The sequence below is a fragment of the Phyllostomus hastatus genome, unplaced genomic scaffold (assembly GCF_019186645.2).
Source record: "Phyllostomus hastatus isolate PE091 unplaced genomic scaffold, TTU_PhHast_1.1 phas_scaffold_55, whole genome shotgun sequence".
Lineage (NCBI taxonomy): Eukaryota > Metazoa > Chordata > Mammalia > Chiroptera > Phyllostomidae > Phyllostomus > Phyllostomus hastatus.
The window spans coordinates 11,035,046-11,058,063 of NW_025334035.1; the positions used below are offsets into that span (position 1 = coordinate 11,035,046).

General features: G+C 40.4%; 1 protein-coding gene and 1 non-coding gene across 2 annotated transcripts in view; one reads left to right on the top strand and one right to left on the bottom strand.

Moving 5' to 3' along the window:
- The window catches only part of FBXW10B (F-box and WD repeat domain containing 10B), a 46,296-nt gene extending 30,929 nt beyond the window's left edge, over positions 1–15,367 (bottom strand). The window contains exons 1-7 of the mRNA XM_045824434.1: positions 14,598–15,367; positions 12,576–12,749; positions 11,218–11,418; positions 11,000–11,127; positions 10,087–10,209; positions 7,041–7,150; positions 5,314–5,514 (exon numbers count right to left, since the gene is read on the bottom strand). Of these exons, the coding sequence (XP_045680390.1) occupies positions 5,314–5,514; positions 7,041–7,150; positions 10,087–10,209; positions 11,000–11,127; positions 11,218–11,418; positions 12,576–12,749; positions 14,598–15,102 (1,442 nt within the window). The 5' untranslated portion in view covers positions 15,103–15,367. The remainder of the gene's footprint in view (positions 1–5,313; positions 5,515–7,040; positions 7,151–10,086; positions 10,210–10,999; positions 11,128–11,217; positions 11,419–12,575; positions 12,750–14,597) is intronic.
- A 5,177-nt stretch (positions 15,368–20,544) lies between these two features.
- On the top strand, positions 20,545–20,649 carry LOC123809526. Its single transcript, XR_006784006.1, has one exon. It is a non-coding gene; the product is annotated as a U6 spliceosomal RNA (small nuclear RNA).
- The last annotated feature ends 2,369 nt before the right edge of the window (positions 20,650–23,018 follow it).

Here is a 23,018-nt window from a genome sequence, read left to right on the forward strand (position 1 = left end):
AGCTAAGTGCTGGAAGCAACCTAGGTGCCCATCAGTAAATGAGTGGATCAAAAAACCATGGTACATTTACACAATGGAATTCTATGCAGCAGAAAGAAAGAAGGAGCTCCTACCCTTTGCAACAGCATGGATAGAGCTGGAAAGCATTATGCTAAGCAAAATAAGCCAGGCAGTGAAAGACAAATACCATATGATCTCACCTTTAACAGGAACCTAAACAACAAAACACAGAAACAAGCAAAATACAGTCGAAGACACTGAAATAGAGGACAGGCTGACAGTGACCAGAGGGGAGAGAAGAGGGAATTTCAGGGGAGAATGAGAAGGGTTTACAGGAACAAATATAAAGAACACATGGACAAAAACTAGGGGTGGGGTTAGAAATGGGAGGGAGGTGGGGAAGGCTGGGTGGGTGGGCTGGAATGGGAGTAAAAGGCAGAAAACTGTACTTGAACAATGATTAAAATAAAATAAAAAAAAAGACTCACTTCAGATTGAAGGACATACACAGACTGAAAATAAAGGGATGGAAAAAGATTTTGTAAAAATGGAAACAAACACACACGCAAAAAGCTGGGGTAGCAATACTTACACCAAACAAAATAGACTTTTAAAAAGGCTATAATAGGAGGAGAGACAAAGAAGAACCCAGCAATTCCACTTCTGGGTATTTATCTGAAGAAACTCTAAAGACTAAATCAAAAAGACTAAATCAAAAAAACATATACATCCATATATTCACTGCAGCATTATTTACAGTAGCCAAGATAACCAAAGTGTTCATCAATAGACAAATGGATATAGAAGAAGTGGTGCACATATACAGTGGAATATAACTCAACCATAAAAAAGAAATAAAATATTGCCATCTGCAACAACATGGATGGACCTATGGGGTGTTGTGCTAGGTGAAATAAGTCAGATGGAGAAAGACAAATGCCAGATGATGCACATATATGTGGAATTTAAAAAACAAAATAAACAGAACAGAAATAGACTCATAGATACAGTGAATATTTTAATAGTTGCCAGATGGAAGGTGGTTGGGGGATGAGTGAGAATAGGTAAAGAAATTAAAGAAAGTACAAATTGGTAGTTACAGAACAGTCATGAGGATGTAAAATACAGCATAGGAAATATGGTCAGTAATATTGTAATAACTATGTATGGTGTCAGATGGGCACTAGATTTATCAGGGTGATCTCTTTATAAGTTATGTAACTCACTAGGTTAAACACCTGAAACTAACACAATAGGGTACATCAACCATAATTGAAAAATTAAAAATTATTTTTAAAAAAGACTTACTATAAAGCTACCATAATTTAAGACACTGTGGTATTGGTAAAAAAAAAAAATAAGGACATCAACAGAAAAGAATAGAGAGCCCAGAAAGAGATCCCCATAAACATAATCAACTGATTGCAAAGGCTATTCAATGGAATTACAATAGTCTTTTCAATAAAGATGCTGGAATGACTGGACATCCACATGTTAAAAATTGAATTTAGACACAGACCTTACACACTTCATCTTACACCAGAATTAACTCAAAATGATCATAGACTTAAATGTAAAGCCCCAAACCATAATACTTCTAAAAGACAGCATAGGAGAACACTGGATGATATTGTGCATGACAATGACTTTTTAGGTACAACACCAAAGACATGACTGATGAAAGAATTATTTGATAGTATGTACTTTATTAAAATTAAAAAATGTCTTCTCTGCATAAGATAATATCAAGAAAATGAGAAGACAAGCCATAAACTGAAAGAAAATATTTGCAAAAAACACACCTGATCATGGAGTGTTATCCAAAATATATAAAAACTCTTAAAACTCAACAATAAGGAAATAAGTAATTCAAAAAATGAATCAAGATCTTGACAGGCACTTAATCAAAGAAAATATGTGAACGGCAAATGAGCACATGAAATGATGTTCCACATCATAGGCAATCAGGGAAATACAAATTAAAACAAAAATGAGATACCACTACAAACCTATTAGAATAGCCCAAATCCAGAATATTGACAACACCAAATGCCAGTGAGAAAGAATGTGAAGCAACAGAAACTCTCATTTGTCACTAATGGAGCTGCAGAATGGGACAGCCACACTGGAAGACACTTGGTGGTTTCTTACAAAACTAAACATGCTTTTACCACATGATCCAGCAGTCATGCTGCTTAGTATTTACTCAAATGAGTTTACAACTTATATCCATACAGACACCTATCCAGAGATATGTATAGCAGTGTTATTCATAATTGCCCAAACTCAGAAGCAATCAAGATGTCCTGCAGTAGAAGAATGAAAAATAAACTGTGGTATATCCAAACAATGGAATACCACAGTGTGAGAGAGGAATTATTTATCAAGCCATGAAAAGCCATTGAGGAACCTTAAACACATATTACTAAGTGAAAGAAACAAATCTAAAAAGGCTACATACTATATGGTTCCAACTATTAAACAATCTGGAAAAGGAAAGCTATGGAGATTAAAAATGTCAGTTGTTTCTAGGTATTGGGGAAAGGAGGAAGGATAAATAGGCAGATCATAAAGGATTTTTAGGGCAGTAAAAATATCCTGTATGATACTATAACGATGGATACAAGTCATTATATATTCATCAAAATTCATGGAATATACCACACCAACAGTAAACCCTAAGGTAAACTATGAACTTTGGGTGATTATAATGTGTCAGTGTAGGTTCATCAAATGCACAACTCTGCTGGAGGCTGCTGATAACAGGGAAGTCCATTCCTGCATGAGGGCGAGGAACATACAGGGAATCTTAATACCTTCCCCTCAAATTTGCTGTGAACCTAAAACTGCTCTATTGACACTATCTTTAAAATTTAAAAAAAAATAGTTACAAAGAAAGAAAAACAAACCAATGGTCTAGAATAGAGAGCTCACAAATACATTCTTAAATGTCTGCATAAATTCCTACATATGGGAAATTAACATGTGAAAAAATTACACCATAAATCAATGGGGAGGGAGAATTTCAGGTTATTTAATAGTTACTGTGGGGGAAAACTGCTCAATTTGTTTAAAAATAAATAAATAAGCAGAAATTCTACCTAATACCACATACAAACTCTGACTGAAAATAGAGTGAAGAACTTAAATATAAAGTTAATAGAAAAAATGTTTAACAATAACCTGGTCACCTAGAGTTGGGAAGAATCATAGACACAAGACCAAGAAAAGAAAAAAGTTCAATAAACTGATATTTCTTTTACATCAATGTTAAGAATTTTTAGGAGATCCAAGACAGTGGGGAAGTAGGTGGAAGTTACACTCACCTCCTCCCAGGACCAAACTGGAATTACAACTAACATGTAAAACAATCAACCTGAATAACCAACTGATCACTAGGTAACAGAAGTCTTGTAACTAAGGATATACAGAAGGCACATGGAGACTGGTAGAAAGGACATAGATGCAAAAAAAGAGCTAACCCTGCACCCACATTTGGCAGCTGAGAATCAGGAAGAATATCTCAGCTGCAAAGGTCCCCCCTTAGGAACATGGTGTCTCAACCCCATGCCAGGCTCTCTGGCCCACAGCACCAGTGCCAAGAAGAGGAGCCCACATAATATCTGGCTGTAAAAATCAGCAGGGATTCTGTATGCCAGAAAGAGATGGGAGTCTGCCAAAAACCAAGACATGCTCTCAAAGGGCCAACACACAAAATCTTGTTCACAGCCACTAACCCTGGGCTCCAGCAGAGGGGGTATGGCTCACAGTGGGCAGAGTCCTTCGAGAAAAGATTAGGTCCTAAGGCTTTAGGGGGAGAACTGAAAGGGCAGCTGGCAGGGTTCCTCTCCCCTACTACCCACAGATGCCATTTTTCAGAACTCCATAATCTCATGATCTACTTCATGTAATTTATATGTGTGTATATATACATATTACCCTGACTAATACACATAGGAGAAAAGGTTCTACCTCATTAGTAATCAAGGAAGTGAAAATTGAAACTACAATGAGGATTTATTGAATACCCATCATATTCGCAAAAATGTTTAATACTGCCAATACTGTTGAGGACTTATAAGAAGGGGTCTTCTCATACCCTGTCCATGGAATTGTAAGTAAATACAAGCACTTTGGTAAATAATTTAGCACTCCTACCTAGAAATTCCACTACTAAGAATATACCTTTAAAAAATCCACACTACAATTAACAAGACTGTGTCATATATGTGAAAGTTGCTAAGAGAGATCTTAAAAGTTCTCATCACAACAACAAAAAAGTATAACTATGTGTGGTAATGGATATAACTAAACTTATTGTTGTAATCATTTGCAATATACACATATGTCAAATCATTTTGCTGTACACCTAGAACTAAAATGTTGTATGTCAATGTTTTTCTAAAAACTTATATACACAGGCACCCAGAGACAAATCCAAGAACATCTACGGCAGCACTCCTTGAAATGATAAAAAAAAAACTAGAAATAATGCACATATCCATTAACAAAAGAATAAATAAATGAGTTAAGATACATTCATCCAATAAAATGCTATATATCTCAGTGAAAATAAATTAATTACTGCTACCTACATCATATGGATGAATCTCAACATCGTAGTTCAGTACAAGAATCAAGTTCACATGAACATTTAAAACATAGTTCCATCTATATTAATTTCAAAAATGGACAAACATAATAAATATATTTGGAGATATATAAAAAGAAAAATTATAAAGAAATTTATAAAAATACCAAGGAATAATTAGCATAAATTAAGGATAACATTACCTCTAGCTGAGAGAAGAAAGAGGCAATAAGGGAAAGGCACATAGTAAGACTTGGTGAAGGATAATGCGTTGTTTTTTTGGCCTGAGTAATAAGTGCATGGCTGTTTATTATATTCTTTAAAAATAAATGTATATGTACACTTCAAAAATTATTTTGCTTCTACTTCATATTTCATACCTACAAAAACTACTTTCCCCTGAAGGAATCCATAAAAACAATATAAATTTTGCCTTCATCTAAAGAATGCTAAAAAGATACATTTTGATTCATGGTTTTCAACTAGAAAATAGATTTGATAATTGTTATAAATCTATCTCATTCAAACTTTAGATGATATACAAATTTTTGGTTTTTACCTTGCCAAAAAAGAAAAAATGTTGTGGGTTATTCTAGAAGTTAGTATCACATAGGATAGCTTGCCAATAAATACAAAAAGGAAAAAGCATGCGTGCTTCTTCCACCGGGTAGCTTTCAGCGCTGGGCGGGGTGAGGAAACCACAGCCTCCTTGGACCACTCACCTGATACTCAGGTCGTAACTGCCGCTCAGAAGGAAGTTCTCCTGCTCACACAAGAACAGGGCACGGACACTGCCAGCGTGGCCCCGGAACGCAATGGGTACCTCTTTCACTTGTAGGATGTCCAGGAGCTGGATCTTCCGATTGGATGACACAGCTACCATATCTCCCCCAGAATAGTGGATGATTCTGTTTCTGTCCCACCTGAGTTGCCGGGGAAAAGGGTGGTCTGTGAAAAAAAGTTAGTGCCCTGCCTGGAACTCACTTAGCATGGTGGCTTTCATGGCAGATGAAACAGAAAACTCAAGGCCTTCCAGCCCAGAAACTAGTAGAAGACAAGGCCTAGTATTAATGGATCCTGATAGAGCCCTGCCATAATAAAAAATCCATTTTGAGTAGATTTAAAACCTAAAGACAAATGGCAACCTACCCAAATACTTCTGCTAATTAATGTATGATAGATACATCCCCAAGACAGAACAGAGTAAGCAACATTTCCCAAACTTATTTAACCAAAGAAAACTTTTTTCATGGAAAACCTCAGAGGAACACAGCTGGAAAGTCCTATACCCACGGCACATACCACTGTTTCTTTTTTTTAAACTAGTATCCAATGACCACATATTAAGTTCAAAGTCCTGTGCTTATAGGAACCAAAGGAAATACAAAGGTAAGTAGGATGTGGACCTTGCCCTCAATGAGCTTGCGGTCCAGTAAAACAGGGTGAGTTGAGTTAACTTTCCAATAATTATATTATTAGCAAATAGATAAAATATGAGCAGGATGACCAAATGATTTATTGTTCAAACATTTTTATTGTGAAAGGAGACACATTAATTACTCCAGGACCATCAAGTAAAGCAGGAATGTTTCAGTAAAATGGGAAGTATGGTCACTCTAAATATGAGCAATTTTGTCCTCATTGCATTTGTCACATTTTGAATTCAACAAGTCATCCTCTCTTCTAAAGAATACTTATCACCGTACTACTCATAAAAACTCAAATTTGACTTTCCCCACTTTGTTCTGACTTTCCCTGAAGAACTGGTCAAGATGCAATTTGTTAGTACCATTCAGAGCCAAAAATAAAATAGGGATGGTCTTCACAAACCTTATGAATGGAGAGTGAAGTCCTGGGCCTAAAGCATGGCAGAAAGTTGATTATTAAAAGGTCTTCTTATGATAAATCCAAATGATGTCACACTATGCAGTTATCATAAACACCATTTTCATATTTAACATGGAAAGATATCCACACTGTTATGTTAGAGTAGGTTATAGAAATATGTAAAGCATAACTTCATTTCTATTTAAAATATGTTTATGCATGCAAAAAATCTAGAACAGATACCAATATTAATGGTGGTTATCTCTAGATGACAAGATTATAGATCTTTGCTTTTCTCTATACATTTTCTGTCATTTGGTGGATTTTTTTCCCACTAAGAATACATTACCTCTAAAATTCTAATAAAACACTAAAGATATTTCAAAAAAAGAAAGATTTTATGCACATAAATTTTGCAAAAGTTTGTTGGCTAGCATACCCGAATTTTATAAGGGGAAGTATCTTCTGTACACTGCTGATAATGGTGCAAAAATCAAGCATCTATTCTCATGGTAGTTTGGAGCTAGAGCCTTTCCAAGTAAACAAGGGTCATGGGAACCCTAACATGCCATGTGGGCAATTCAGGGTCTCTGAAGATCTGGATTCAGACCTTAGTACTTACGTATCAGAAAGAATACGGATGTTATAAGTCCCACAGAAAACATTTCTCTCCTCCATCTGGACCTGCTGCGTTTCCTGGTTCTGGTATGCTGTCCACAGGTTGTAGTCATTCTAACAAAGAAATGCTTGGAATCAAAGTATGGCAGCCACTTTACCCACGTACACCGTAGAGTCTCCCCTGCTCAGGACACAAGGGCCCATGGATTCTTCTTCTTTAGGCTGTTGTCATGGTGCTGATGCAGAGGGGCCAATGAGTAGGTAAGAAAGTAATCTATGAGTTAAAAAGTGTTGAGTCCAGAGTCCTAATTCTTCTTCCACCTCTTTCCGTTTCCTGTGTGTCCTGATTCCATGAACTTTCAATGTCCCTGATAGCACAACTTTTCTAAAAATGAGCTCACAAAGGGTATGCTCACAACTAAAGTCACAGGTGCCCTTTAACCAACCACTTCACAGAGAGGGGCTTTCACATTTACATCGAGGAATCTGACAGTACAAAGTATATTCTGGGAACCCAGGCCATATGTAAAATTACTGCTACACACTCTGCATTTGCACTTAAAAGTTTTCATACATCTGCAACCTTAATATCTCCTTACTGCAGCCTCACTAAGTACATCATTTACTCCACAAAGTAGTCTCATCATTTTATGGATGAGGTATCTGAGCCTCAAAAAGGAGAAATCAATATATCAAATCTCAACAGAAGTGCTTGCTGTCCCTTTTCAATTCTTCCTTTATCCCTTCCTTCTTTCCTCCCTTCCTTTCTTTCTTCTTTTATCCTCCTTCCCTTCCTCTTTCCCTCCCTCCCTCCTTTAATCACACACTTTCTGAGCAGCTATGGCATGCCAGGCATGCTAAATTCTGGCATAGATGACTCGACTGGACTCCTAGTTCCAATCTTCTTCCCAGCCATACTCTTCACCCTCCAACAGCAGAGAATAATAATCATACTACCAAGAAACCAAAAACAAACAGAGTGAGTTTATCATGAAAGCAAAGAGGTCCACACCTTCATGTTTGCATCTGGGAGTCCTCCTGGACACATCTCTTCCTAAGTCTCCTTCCAAACCTTAGCCACCTCCGTGCCTGTAGACCCGTCCTCAGGACACCAGCTTTCTTCAGCTCACTCTCCATCTTAATGGATATCACCACTTGGTAAGAGAGTGGTGATAGCCACCTAAAAGTCTCTCCACTCCAGAGTGCAAGCAACTCTGATATGCTGCCTTGAATTTAAAAAGGCTTCCCTGGCTTCCCACAGCCCAGGCTGGAATTCTTGGCTCTTGCTCATCAATTTAGTTTAAAGAGTCTAGAAGCATCATGGTAGAGTCATTGAAAAGAACAAGACCTGAGTTCAAATTCCAGCTGTGCCACTGTCACACTATGAGAACTTGGGCAAGTTTTCTAACATCACAGCCTTCATCTCCACACCCATAAACTGGGAGCAATGCTCTCTACCCGACCTATGTTGGGGATAAAGTACAGAATGTATACAAACCCTTGGCACCATGCCTGGCACACTGTTTGAGCGCAGTACCCATTGCAATCAGCACTGCTCAGAGGTACTCACCTCCACCTTTTCCTAGCACACCCCTTAACTGCTTAGTCTTGCTGCTTCATGTGTTCTCTTCTGGTCTCCATCCCATGTTACCTGTTTATCTCTCTGCTCTTAAATTATACATTTCTAAAATATTAAAAACTGCCTGGTAGTCCTCTTTTGTCAGGCGATTATAGCTACATCACCAAAGGAAGAAGTGAGCTTGTTTCACTATACGTAATAGAGAAACAGGCTTGAAATGAGCAGGTCAGCATTTAACTTGTTCTCTGTCAGTTTGCTGGCTACAAACCGGAAACTCTCTGTGCCTCAGTTTCTTTTTCTGAGTGAATGGGCCAATGCAAAGATAAAAGAAAATCTGGTCACATGAGGTAAACAAATGTTTTCCTTGGCCCTGCATAGTTTGTTTTAAGTGTTTTTTCATTGGTTGCCAGCATTTAAGAACAGCAAAGAGTGTTGCATGATAATTCATATTTCTAACTTCTCTTGAAAGCTCAGATGGTCTGTGAGGTTGAGCTCCAGATTGGAAGTGAACTTTCTAATTCATCACAGTCCCATCATCCCTTACTGTTCATACCACCCACCTCCCTCATTCGTGGGACCTGTCTGGCCTTTACAGACATATGAACTGGATGGTCTCTCTGGATGCTTCTGTTTCTCCAATTACAACTTATACTGTACAGCTTTGTTATCGGAAGCTTCAGTCAGTACTTAATGACTACCTTTCATTAAGTATTCTTTGGGGACCATGGAATAGCTTCAAAATAGAAGGCCCTTGAGCAAAGAGTAGGGAGCAGAAATCTAATGGTTTTAGAAATGAACTATGCCTAGACAGGCAGATCATAGGGTTCAGAGTCTTCCATCTACTCTTCAATATTGCCCAAGATTGGGTGGGGAGGCCTGTGGTTGAGTAACTCTCCCCTTCCATCCCAGAGTGAAAAGTGAGTGGAAGTGAAAAGTGAGAAAGCTTAATTGATCCTGGAGCCTGGACATTCTGGACTGGCCCTGCCCTCTTTTCATGGCCTCTCATCCCAAGGCCATGGCTCTGGCAGCCTCTAGATACATGGACTGTTGGGTGTAGAGGAAAAGCCCAGCTATCACTGACATGCTTCTGGTTCTGAGTGCCCCACCAGGTGACTTGGTGCCATGGACATAGGACATGGCCATGGGATTTGAAGTAAGGGCAAACCATGAGAGGACAACTAAATCAATCCACCCATTTAACAAGTGAGGCATTTAAGGCTTAACAAAAGGAAGTGACGTACTTAAGAACATGTAGCACAGAACTCTGGTCTCCCTTAAGGAATGTCACCTCCTTTTGAGTAACTCTATATCCATACAGAGTATCCCACATAGTATCCTACATCCATATGCTATATCCTATGTCCTCCCATGTCCACACTCTTATGTGAGGACTGAGCCTGGACTTCAGCCTTCAATGGCCAATAAAAGTGTAACACTCACAGTGACTTGCCCTGATGCCATCAGAACCCACCTTTGTTCTCAGTTTCCATTTCTGATTTTTCACACGCATGTGCTTTCCATCCTCTGTCATTTTAGGAACTGGGATATGAAGCTTGCTGGCGTAATTAGGATCTATTCCCCTTGTGTAGGACCCCTGGGAAGTGAAAAACAGAAAATGGCTACTCTTGGTTCCTACTCTCCAACTTGAGGGGAAACTAGTGCTCAGCAAATCTGAAAGATGGGCAAGCTCTGGCTAAGGAAGGCCTGGGCCTGGCCAGGTAGGCCAGTAGGTACATAGACTGGTGTTAGGGAATAATGATGCCAAAAATCTGGACTGAGACCAGAAAAACATAGCCAGTCGTTTCCAGCTTTCCAGAGTGCAGCCGTTCTCACCATGCTTGCCTCTGCCCCTCTTCTCACACTGATGTCTGCTGGGAAAGTCCTAGCTACCAAGAATCCATGATTCAAGTTAGGTGTCAGGCAAGAAGTACAAAAAAAATGCCAGAAATGGCTACTACCATGGAAAATTGTGTTTTAACCTAAAAACAGACTTTGTAGCCTTGTAAATATCCGTGTGCCAGGTCAGGCTGACCTAGAAATATAGTAATGGCTTTCTGGTTGCATAAAACACAATGCAGTTCTTAGTGAGGGGATGGGGAAGGATTTCCTGCTTTGTGAGGTTTCTCCAGACCCTGCCTTTCTCTTCCTAAGAGATTTCTGTACATGTTGTCCCTGCTGGGTGCACTATACCATTGTATAGTGAATGGTGACTAATGGGGAGTCCACACAAAAAGGAGATGACTGTTGAAACCTATGAAGCAGCAAACAGGGAGCAGGAGGCTCCCCCCCACTAAGGGTCTCCTGAGTGGACTGGAAGGCTCACAGCCAGGCTAGCCTCAGTGAGGAAGCAGGTCTTCAGGCCACCCCTCCCAGGCAGAAAGTACCTGCAGTAAGATAATCTGGTTCTGGATGAACGTGTGCATGGACAGGTCCATCTTGACTTGCTGTGCCAGTGAGGCCCAGTGCTGGCTCACAGAGGTGCATCTGTTCAGGCTGTTTTTATCGAGCATACCTGAGGGGAAAAAAAGATAAACATTGGAACCTTCAAACTGGATTGCAATGGGAGGGCTCTTGAGAAATCCTCCAGTACAGCCCAGCATACTTAGAATAAACTTGGAGAGGTGGATGGGCAGGTGACGGATAAAGTCCCGGTATTTGCTGACTCCAGAAGATAGGTCTCTGACAGCATCCAGGTCAACCAACAGATCGGAGAGGGTGCACCCTGTCTTGTGCATGTCTGCTTTTTGGGGAAATAGCCTATTCATCTCAGAAATACACTGGAGTGAACACTTCCATTGTCCCTCTAGAATGAAGCCAGAGAAAGGTGCATGGTTGATTTGTCTCTGTGGAAACTCCAAGCCAGTAGAATTCATTAGAGTCTGCTCTTAGGCTACTGGATTTTGTCATTTTTTTCCTGCCAAAATGAAAATAGAAACTCCCTAATTATACATATGAGTACTTTTTAGCCTTCTCAGCTCAAGGATATGTCTGTAGCCTCAAAGCTTGCTCTGTGCAGGTGAAATGCCATGGTGTCTGAAATTTCCTTTAAATCACTCTGACAGGAAAGTATTTTAAACAATTTTAAAAGAGAGGCATGGATTAAATAAGAATAGGCTGGTGGATGGTATAAACAGTAAGGGACAATGGGACCGTGATGAAGGGTTCACTTCCCACCTGAAGGGGCCAGTTGTCACTCAGCTGCAGCTAATTATTGCCATGGGAGATTGTGGAGCTCAACCTCACAGACCATCTGAGCTTTTAAAAGAAGTTAGAAATCTGAACTACCACACAATGCTCTTTGCTCTTCTGTTAATTATTGAAGCGAGGTGATGGTTATGTGAATGGTTATTATACCGACCTAACTACTTTTGGAATCTGACATTTTCTATAGAGAAAATGTTTTAGAACCCGTGTGTCATGTTTCCTGTCACCGTTTCATGTACACATCTTGCTTTGAAAACCAACTTAGGATGGCCTTGAGGTCAGGGTCCAAATTCCCCACTACTCATTTCCTCTTCAAGGAATCCAATGCTGCAAAAATAGCCCCTGAGTTTTTTAAAAAGAGTGGATTGAATTCTAGAGGTGCCCACTGTGCCACAGGTCAGGGGCTAGACAAGGGACTATGGCCTGGGACAGAGGGAGATTTCCAAAGAAGCCCTCAACAACAGCTTCCTTTCTGATTTGTGTTTTCAGGTGTCCCTCAAAGGTGTAACACTGGAAAGGTGAAAGCATGGCCTTTTGGGTCATCCTGAGTGGTTTTGTCCTTGCTTCTTCCCTTTCCAGATGTGCAATTAAATGACGGAACAAATATCAGGGGGTCCAACACACCACAGGTGAAAAACGAATGTTAATTCCCCAAAGCTGTCATCCCCAGATGCTATTGCTGTCTCAGCCCCTCCACCTCCATGGGGACTTCCCAGTCTCATACCTGTTGACTTTCTCACCAAAGGGCTGACTTACCAGTATTCAATGCTTCCCTCCCAACCTTTTCAAACGCACTTTCTTTTCCCGAAATTTTGAACAAAGGGAAGGATGTGTTCTTGTTTCTGGCAGCCCAGTAGACATGTGAAGTATCAAACTGGCGGCTGTAGTCTTTTTCAGGGAAGAAAATATGGTTGGAATCTTGATTGAGCCCTGAAAAACAAAAGATCAATACAAGGTTGTTCTTTAAGCAGGTGTGTGGAGGAGAAAGAGACAGAGGTAAATGGTTTCATTTCTACTTGCTTCTTTTATTTCTGCACAAAATGGGCCAGACCAGTTATGTCTGTTTTCCTTTGGGGCTTCTGAATTTCTACACAAAAATCACAGAAAGTCCCTAAATAGATTTTGCCAGCCCACCTACAGTGCAAAGTTGATCAGAGCTCTCCATATAGGAGAGAGCGTGGGAGAGCTGTGGGCAAGAGCTGGAAGATGAACTGCTCTTCTGAAGCTCTGGCCTAATTTTCTTCAATGATATTCATAACTAATCTTTGGTCAAAATAGAAAATTCAGTGTTTTAAGAGAGAAGCTTCCTTAGGAAAGGAGAAAACTGCATAACCCGTAACTGGATTTGACTCTAACGTAAGTAGATTATTCCTATGGAGAATGAGGAAAGCCTTTGAGAGAGACCCATGGAACAATGCGTATGTGGGTGAAAGCCAGGCCTGCTACAGCCTGGCCCCACCGGGGTGAGGAGCAGCACTGCACTGTGGGAGATGCTCAGGAGGGTAGTCTTGGTTCTCAACTCTCTTGCTGGATGGCCTTGTTCAAGTCACTCAGATTCCCTGAACTTTGGCTTCCTTCTCTATAACATTAAGGAGCTGGCCTGGCTGACCTCTAATCTATTTGTAGGAGTCTCTAATTTTTTTCACCATTCCTTCATTCCAGATTATTGTTCTTTTGCCTCCCTAATGCACCAAAGAAGTCAAGCGGCATACATTGGGATCCAACTGCCCCATAGGTCATCTAGCTTTAAACTTGTTTGGGATTCCATTAATCTACAACTACACCCACAAATCAGGCCTCATGGACATTAAGTATTCTCAGCCTTCAGGACCTAAGACTCTGAAACTCCTCCATCTGATACTGCCTGCCCCCCAGCCTTCTCCTACCTGCTCCCCCCAAACCTGTGCCTCCCCACAATGGACCTTCCACTCCCAGATCTCTGTGGAATCTTCTATCTCTTGCCTGTCTTGTTTTCTGTTTTTTGTTTTTTGCTTTCCTGATTGAGTGCACTAAACATTTCCAAGATCTTTTCACTGACACCCTAGACCCATGGCTCTCAAAGTGAAGTGCCAACCAGCAACCTAAGCATCAGCTGGGAGCTTGTTAGAGATGCCACTTGTTAGGTCTGCTGAGTCAGGATGCCTGAGCAAGCCCAGCCATCTGGGATTTCATAAACCCCCCTGGGGATTCACATACAAACTAAAATGTGAGAACTACAGTGCTTGTCTTATTTGGCCCTTTCACTTTCTCCAGCTTTGGATAAACTGCACTTCAAGGCTGGATTTTATGTGCAAGCAAGGAATATGGTGGAATGAATTGGGGAAAAAACCCTAAGTTTTGACCTGTTGGCCTGGTTTTTGTGCAGCGCAAGGTAAAGGGCAAGACAATTCAATAGCTATCCCCTTATATCCCTCTCAAGGCCAATCTAATGTCTAGCTCACTGATCTTGCACCACTCCAGCCTCAAGTCATAGGGACACAGGCACACACCACCCATTTCTGAGTCAATGGGATGAAGAAATCCAATTTAAATGCTTGACAGTTAAAAGTTCTATACACCCTTCTGCATTTGTCATTTGACAGTTTTCTAGAAGGAAGTCACATTCAGCAATTTCTCCTTTGGTAAACAGGATCAAGTGTCAGGGCAAAGAATTCTTTGCTGCCTTCTGGGAAGTCCCCATCTATCTCAGTTTGTCCACACCTCTGGTCTCTGTACAGGTCCTAAAGCCTGGCTCCCTGGTCCCTGGGGCCTTCCAGTCTCCCCCCATGGCCGGTGTACCTGAAATATTGTTGTGCTTTCTCTGAAACAGGACCCTGATGACAGCAGCAGCCGTGAGCAGTAACTTGGGGTCACACATCTGCAGCAGCAAGAGTGTATACTTCGCCTTAGTCTTGTGGGTGGTGGTCCCAAACCAGCACAATACCTCTCTCATCTTCTGTTCTACTGTTTTATCCAACATCTGGTTCAAGGAGGACTTCACGATTTTCCCCTCCTTCTTGCTGAGGTTGATCCTGGACCTGTTATAGATGAAATCCTTCCCCTGTGTGGTCTGAAGGATAGTTTGGAAATAGTGTAACAAATATAAACTGTCTAAGTGTTCCAGGATGCTAACTAGAAACCTCCTCTGAGATATCTCTCCGATCCTTTGGAACCACTCTTTGGTAAAGAAGATCTTCTGAGCCAAGACGCATGTGTCACACCGCTGGCACACGGGGACAGAATCGTTTCCCTTCTCACAACGAAAATAGGGGGCATTCTTGAGCTTTGATTCCAGGTTTTCCATGATCCTGAGGTAACCAGCTCATTTTATCCTTGTCTGTGGTCAATTCTACCAAACAGCAGAAGGACAGGAGAAGCTGATAAATATCCCAAGTGAGCCTTTTCTACTATAAACATTTCCTAGAGAAAAAGGTAACCTCTACCATGGATGGAAAGCTTATCTCTCCCAGAAACTGCCGGTAGAAGTCTGGCTTTTTGTCCTGACCTCCTAGGAAACATGACTCTACCGTAAATCTCCTAAACCTGGCACTGCTTATGTGGAGGCAGTTGCTGTATATTCTGAAAGAGGTGGTCACTTCATTTCTAGAACAAGAATAGGGTGAATCAAATTTAAGTAACATATAGACCACTTTTAAAGGGAAAAATATGTGGAGCCTGGTATTGAGCTTCAGTTATTATTATTGAGTTTTAAATATTTCTGAATATAAAATTACATGTAACTTCTTATGGTTATAGTTGTTTGGTTATAAGGTAGTTATCCTAATGATCCAGAATATATTTACATTCACTTTCTTAACTCATCATCGAAGTGAAAACACAAATGTTTAATGTAAATTTGTTATTGAACTGCTTCAGAATGCTAACCAGAAACCTCTTTAGGAAGACACTCCTTAGTGGAAGGGTTTTCACTGTGTCTAAGAGAGTATCGGAGGACTTCCAGCCTCAATCATATGCTCACCTGAGTGTCTGGGAGGCAATACAGCTACAGCTTGGGAGTGAGGAATACGAGGTCTGGGCCATACTCCTGGGTTTGGACCCCAGCCCACCTGCTTACTTATAGGTATAGCTCTGTGAACACAGTCACACTACTTAATCCTCTCTGCCTCAGTTTTTTCCTCTGTGAAATTGAGACAACAATAGTGCCTACTTTATAGAGTCTGTGAGGATTAGATGAGCCACAACATGTGAAACACTTAGAAGATTGCCTAGTATGTATTTAGCCCTCAATAAATGCTAACTATGGTCCTATCATCATCATCATCATTGTCATTGGGATCTTTCTTCTGAGCAGCCAGACAATGTCCACTATGAAGTTCATATGTGTGTATGGTCATACATTGGGATGCATGTAAAGAAGTAATGTGTGTGTGTGTGTTTTGAAAAGAAAAATGACTTACCTATTTCCTGAAATCTTTACCTTTTAGCCCTGTCTTATGATCCATTCAGAGACAACTTAGGCCATTAGAGCCAACACATGGGTGGACGTGGCCATGGGGGCTCCCCCACAGAAGGCTTCAGCTATCAGCTGTGACCCAGGAAAAGGCCAAGGACTCACTGGGTTTTCCAACAGTTTCTAAGAGCAAAATCCTATTTGCAAATCATATCTTTCAACATGTAACATTAAAAAACATAATATTTCATTAATACCAAGTTATGTCATTAATTCAAAAGTTTACTTGTTAGCTAGGCAATTATTGAGAACAATGGAGCTATTCTGATGAAGACAAAACCTTTAAACCTGACATTAGAGATGACAGACACTGTCTTACATCAGCTTCAAAATCCACAAAATTTAAATTAGTGATTTCCAAAATGCTTTCTGTGGACTCTAGGTTCTACTTGTGGCAAACCTGAAGACTCAAGAATGCCCCTTCTTTCGTTGTGAGAAGGGAAATGATCCTGTGCCCATGTGCCAGAAGTGCACAGAAAACAATTTAAAAATCACTCTTAAGTGCTGACATATCCAGGATGAGTGTCTGCAAATAATTCTCAAAAGGTAAAAAAATATATACACTAACTCATACACTGAGGGAAAGAGCAAATGTAACAAAATGCTAATAATTGGCGAATGTGGCAAAGAGTACGTAAGTGTTTATTGTTACATTCTCCTGGGGTTTTGTAGGTTTGAAATTTTTCAAAATAACTAATAAAGATACACTGCTAAATTGGGAAAAAAATTACTATAATAGGCTACTACCTACCACAGCTACCCAGCTTGTCACCACAGCCAAAATTCCCTCGCAAATGTTGGCAGCCCGGAAAAGAGGTCAAAGGTACACTGAGACCATTCCACTTCAGACAAGGCTAGGTTCAAACACCGATTCTGTTACGTAGGAACTCTATGATCTTGAGTAAGTAATCTGGCCTCTCTAAGCCTCAGTTTCTTCACCCTACTGATGAGGATGGCAGAGGTGAAGGTGGATAATAAAAATTAGAGACACCTTCTAGGATTATATCAAATGTGTGAGACCGGTGTCACTGCTACTGTTGTTATTATTGTTATTACTCCGGATTAAACCAAAAGGTTTAAATGTCATGAGCATTTCTAGCACCCACATCTGGAGGCCTGGCCCAGTTAAAAAAAGGCATTGGAAATCATTGCCAGCGTTGGTTTGCAATGGCAGGCTCATCCAAGAGTCAGGTCGGGGACAAGACTCAGGCTTGAGAGGAGAAGAGTTCTCACAGTGCAGCCTGTTCTCTCTGAAGAGGTATCTGAAAGGCAAGAGCAGATCAGCATCTAATCCATCAGAGAGGCAGAACAAAGGAGGGTGGCCAGGAGGAGGGAGGCCCAAAGCAGAGGCTTGGGTACCTTAACGAGAAGGACATATAACCCCCAGAGGTGCTACAAACTAAAAGTAGCTTGTTTTTAAAGATCCAAATAAATCAGGATTTTAATCTGTGAGGCTGACATACATCAAGGAAGCAGCCTTGCCAACCCAGTTCAGCCTTTATTTCACACTTAGAGGCCCAGTGGGGGGCACAAACTTGAGAATCAGAGGCTAGGTGGAATCCCACTGCTGCTTCCTACTAGCAGTGTGGTGATGATCAAGTTACTCCAGCCTCTCTGAGGCCCCATTTCCTTATCTGTAGATGCATATGATCCTCCCTGCCTGTGCGATGTTGTAATGTAACCAAGTAGATGAGTGTGATAGTTACTCCACTCCACTCCCCACCTCTGCACGCACACAGGTGTGCACACACTGCCTCTCATCTCACTCCAGCAGGAAAGTTGAAGCCATTTGGGATCTGGCAGTAGAGTTTACAAAGTGGCCTTGGTGAAGGGCAGAACTAGATGACCAGATGGGATAAGCCAGGGTAGAAGAGTGGCATCTATGATCCTCAAAGAGGCAAGCAGGCAGGCAAAGAGGTCTCATCAGACAGGAAAACATTTTTCTAAGAAGAAGGCTTTGGGGCTGAGAAGTAGATATTTCTCAAATATCCAGGCTACCAGCAGCCAGAAGACGCATCCCCTACCTTTCCTTTCTGCCTTCTGTTATTCCTTGTTTACGATTTTGACTGAATCCTCTTGCCTTATGGCCCCAAATCTCTAATTCCTTTTCCTACCCTCCCAAGTGGTTTAGAGAAACCTGCAAGGACAGCTGCTCCCCCCACCCCCTGCTGTGCTGTCCTGCCTATCACAGCACCCAGGTTCTTCTGGCTCTCCCCCAAAGCTACCTGCCCTGGGTCAGCCAGTAGGAGGTCAAGAAGAGCTCAAAGTCCAGAGGAGGAGCTTGTGGAATGAAACCAGGCTGCACTACAGAACAGGATAACACACTTTCTATTCTCAGCCTGCTCCCCTTCGGTAAGGTGGAAATTATAATTCAACCCAGGTCACAGGCAGGTGTCAGGGTCAAATGAATGGATGTTTTAGAAAAAGCACTTTATAATGTGTGAAGACCTATACAAGAAAATTAGTCTCCCCTTATCGGTGGGAGGTACAGTTCCAAGACCCCAAGTGAACACCTAAAATCTTGGATAGTGCCGAACTTTGTATTAGCATGTATTTCCCTATACATGTATACCTGTGACAAAGTTTAATTTATAAGTTAGGCACAGTAATAAGTTAACGACAATAAATAATAATAAAATAGAACAATTATAACAATATACTGAAAAAAAGTTATGTGATCTCTGTCTCTCAAAGCAGCTGATAACTGATCCAATAACCAAGATAGCTACTAATTGACTAAGTCACTAACAGGCAGGGAGTGGGTACCATGTGAAGATTCTGGGTAAAAGATTTACGTCTCAGGCAGGAAGCAGCAGGACAGCATGAGATTTCATCATTTTACTCAAATTGATGCCCAATTTATAACTTATGAATCGCTCATTTCTGGAAATTTCCATTTAATGTTTTTGGATTATGGATGACTGCAGGTAACAAACTTCAAAAAGCAAAACCATAGATCATGTGATATTATACTAGATGACCAAGTTAAGTGAGAAAAGTCTGTGTCCATGAGAAATCAGTGAATTTCCAGGTTGCCAGTTTGTCCTTTGTCCACAGCAAGAAGTACGTGGGAGCCCTGGCTGGTATGGCTCAGTGGATTGAGCTCCAGCGCTCAAATCAAAGGGTTGCCTCCTCCATTCTCAGTCAGGGCACATGCCTGGGTTGTGGGCCAGGTCCCCAATAGGGGCAATTACACATTGGTGCTTCTCTCCTTCCCTCCCTTCCTTCCCTTCCCCTCTCTCTAAAAATAAATAAATAAGAATAAATAAATAAATAATTTTTTTTAAAAAAAAAAGAAGAAAAAGAAGCACATGGGAAAGAGGGCATTGGCTAGAAATGAACAGGGAGAACCAAGACAACACAGAAAAGTTCTCAGCCTAGCTAAAAAAAAAAAGGTTGAAAAACCCAAGAAGACTGTGTACCCCTAGGGCAGTCAAAAACTTCCTGTTTGTACTAAAAGTCGCAGGCACCTGCTATTGGTAGTTGACAAGCAGAACAGGAGACAGAGACTAAATGTAACCAGTGACTCTCAAACCTAAGTGGACCTCAGTGGAGGCTTTATGAAAACAGGGTTGCGCCCCATCTGAGTCTGTACATCCTAGATGAAGCCCAAGAATTTGCATTTCAGTAACTTCTCTGGTGGTGCTGATGCTGCTGGTTAGGAAACCACACTTTTGAGAACCACAGAGAGAGGTTATGCTTGTGTTTCAGTATCTGTAAAATATGACTTCACTTTAGAAATAAATATAAGGCTTAATTCTTTCAAAACTTTTTATTGAGTGTCCTTGACTGAGTTATTTAACCTTGCTGAGTCACCATTCCATGCTGCATTCCATGAAATAGAGAAAATATTATCTATCTCACAAGGCTGCAAAGACTGAATGAGATAAAAGTGAGAAATAGTATCCAAACATGTTATTCCAAAGTCTAAAGCCATTTCTACTTCTCATTAATCTTTAAAAAACAATCTAAGCTTTTGAGAGGATACCTAAGGACCTCAACAAAACTTCAGCACAGGAACGTAATAGCCAGGGATAGATTTGAAGAGAAAAACAGGACCCAGAATCTCTGGTATTTCTGACCAACTCAATATGCTCTTACATGTTTTTATTTGTATTTGGGAGCTGCCAGGGATAGTGAGGGCCTCTGTGTGCCAGTCATCTAGTTTGTTCATAAAGGCCCTAAAAATCATGCCACAGTAACTTGAATATGATGTATTGGCTAAGGGTGCAAAAGTGGCCACTGATGTTCTGTGACTAAGAAAAGGACCAGGCTGTGCTTGCTTCAGATGCACATACACTGAAATCGTAATGGTACAGAGATGACTAACATGGCCCCTGCACAAAAGTGACAGAAATTCATGAAGTGTCTGTGATTTTGACACAGACAAAAGTATAGTGATTACCATAGAGAAAGTGGGGTGGGGAAAGTAGGAGAATGTAAAGGGAAGAAGATATTGATGGAAGGAGACTTAACTTTGGTTGGTGAACACACGATGCAACAGACAGATAATGTATTATAGAATTATATACCTAAAACCTATATAATTTTATTAACCAGTGTCACCCCAATAAGTTCAATAAAAATTTAAAAAATTAAAGAAAACGGCCAACTTTTAGGGATGGATGACTTTAAGAGATATGTGGGGAGTCTAACGCTGCCATTTGATATGTGGGGAAACTGAAGCCCAGAATGCTTGAGACAGCCAAATACCACTGGTAGAATGCCCAAGCTGAAAGCCACAACGATGAAAACTAGTGTGACAAATAATACATTTCAGTGGAAATAGGACTTAATGGACTGGGGCAAAGCTGGAAGTTCACTTCCTTGAGATGGGGCCCCAAAAAACCCAAAGTTACAGTGGCCAGTTTGAGGAGCAGATTAAAACAGCATAAATGGAAGAAATGAGAAAGGACAAAGAAAAGAATAATAGAAAGGATGGTAGAAGAGAAGATGGAGAAAAAAGAGTAAAGTACAAGTAACAGCCACCTGCAGACTACATATATACAATGGAATATGACTGAGCCACTAAAAAAACAAATAAAATCTTGCTGTCTGCAACAACATGGATGGACCTAGAAAGTATTGTGCTGAGTGACATAATTCAGGCAGAGAAAGACAAACAGCAGGTGAATTCACTTCTATGTGGAATCTAAAAAACAAAATAAACAAATAAGCAGAACATTTTGACGGTTGCTAGATGAGAGGAGGTTTAGGGATGAGTGAAAAAGATAAAGGAATTAAAAAGTACAAAATGTTAGTTACAGAATACTCATGGGGATGTAAAGTGCAGCATAGGGAATATAGTCAATAATATTGTAATAACTACGTATGGTGCCAGATGGGTTCTAGATTTATCAGAGCGATCGATCCCTTTGTAAGCTATATAAATGTCACCTGACATTTATATTACTGGGTTGTATACCTGAAATGAATATAATATTGTATGTCAACTATAATTGAAAAAAATTTAAATGATTTTAAAAAGAAAAAATTTGACAAGAATAAATTTATGTAGTAGCTAAAACTGCATTCTGCCTCTCCAATCACAAATAATAATCTGGCAATGGAACAAAATAATCTGGCACCAAAAGGAGGTCTTGATGACTTCAGATTATTTTTTTCCAAAATGATTCCACATAATGAAAGAGGGAAAAGATGTGGGTCAATACAGAAGGCTGACACAGAGCAGGGGGAAGTGACAGAAAGTATAAAATCAGCCTCTGTTCTCTTTAAACATCTTTTTATTTTAGGCAATTTTCAGTTAGTGGGCCAAGAAAAAGAAAAAAAACTATGCCTATCTGTTGAGGCAATGACAGAAAGAAAGCAAATATTCTTAACTCTCAATTTTGCTTTGATCTTTTATATCAAGAAGAAAAGTCTTGAAACTGAAAAGAGACAAAAGAGCTGACAGGGAAACAAAGCTCAGAACAGGCAAGGAGACACCCAAAGTGGTCCTTTTATATGAGTCAAATATTCTGGTCTAAGAAATGACATCTCATGACTGACACAATTTACCAGTGTGATTAAACACCAGGCATTCCTCTTTGGAAAATTGAGGAGAATGGTAGATGGGGACAGGAAAATTGTTTTGATTTTTAAAAAGAAAAAGAAGGTAGATTCTGGAAAAAAAAACAGACTAGTAAACTTGATGTTAACCCACAGCAGAATTCTAAAACGGTTTATCAAATATTTTGTGAGTATTTAGAAAAGAAAGTGACGAACATCAACAACCCACAGGGGTTCAATAAAAACAAGCAGGTCACGCCTCCCTCGTTCTCTCTTTGGAGAGCACTGTCAGACAGGGCAGCAATGGAGAGCAACCATAGCTGATCTTCATCTTCACCATTGCAAAGGCCCTCTTCTGGTCCAGTGGATGAGGGGCAAAAGAGGAGCCACCTCATTATCCGGTTCTACGGATGCAGAGCTTACTGAATAATTAAACCCACAGCCGGCTGTGTGTGCTGCAAGATTCCATATTTGGCCCTCCCCTAAACAATATATATATATCAGCCCTGGCTGGTGTAGCTCAGTGGTTTGAGCGCAGGCTGCAAACCAAAGTATCGCAGGTTTGATTCCCAGTCAGGGTACATGCCTGGGTTACTGGCCATGACCCCCAGCAACCACACATTGATGTTTCTCTATCTCCCTCCCTTCTCTCCTTCTAAAAAAATAAATAAATAAAATCTTTAAAAATATATATATATATCAACAAGATCAAGACTTAAACAGAAAAGTTTAACAATTCT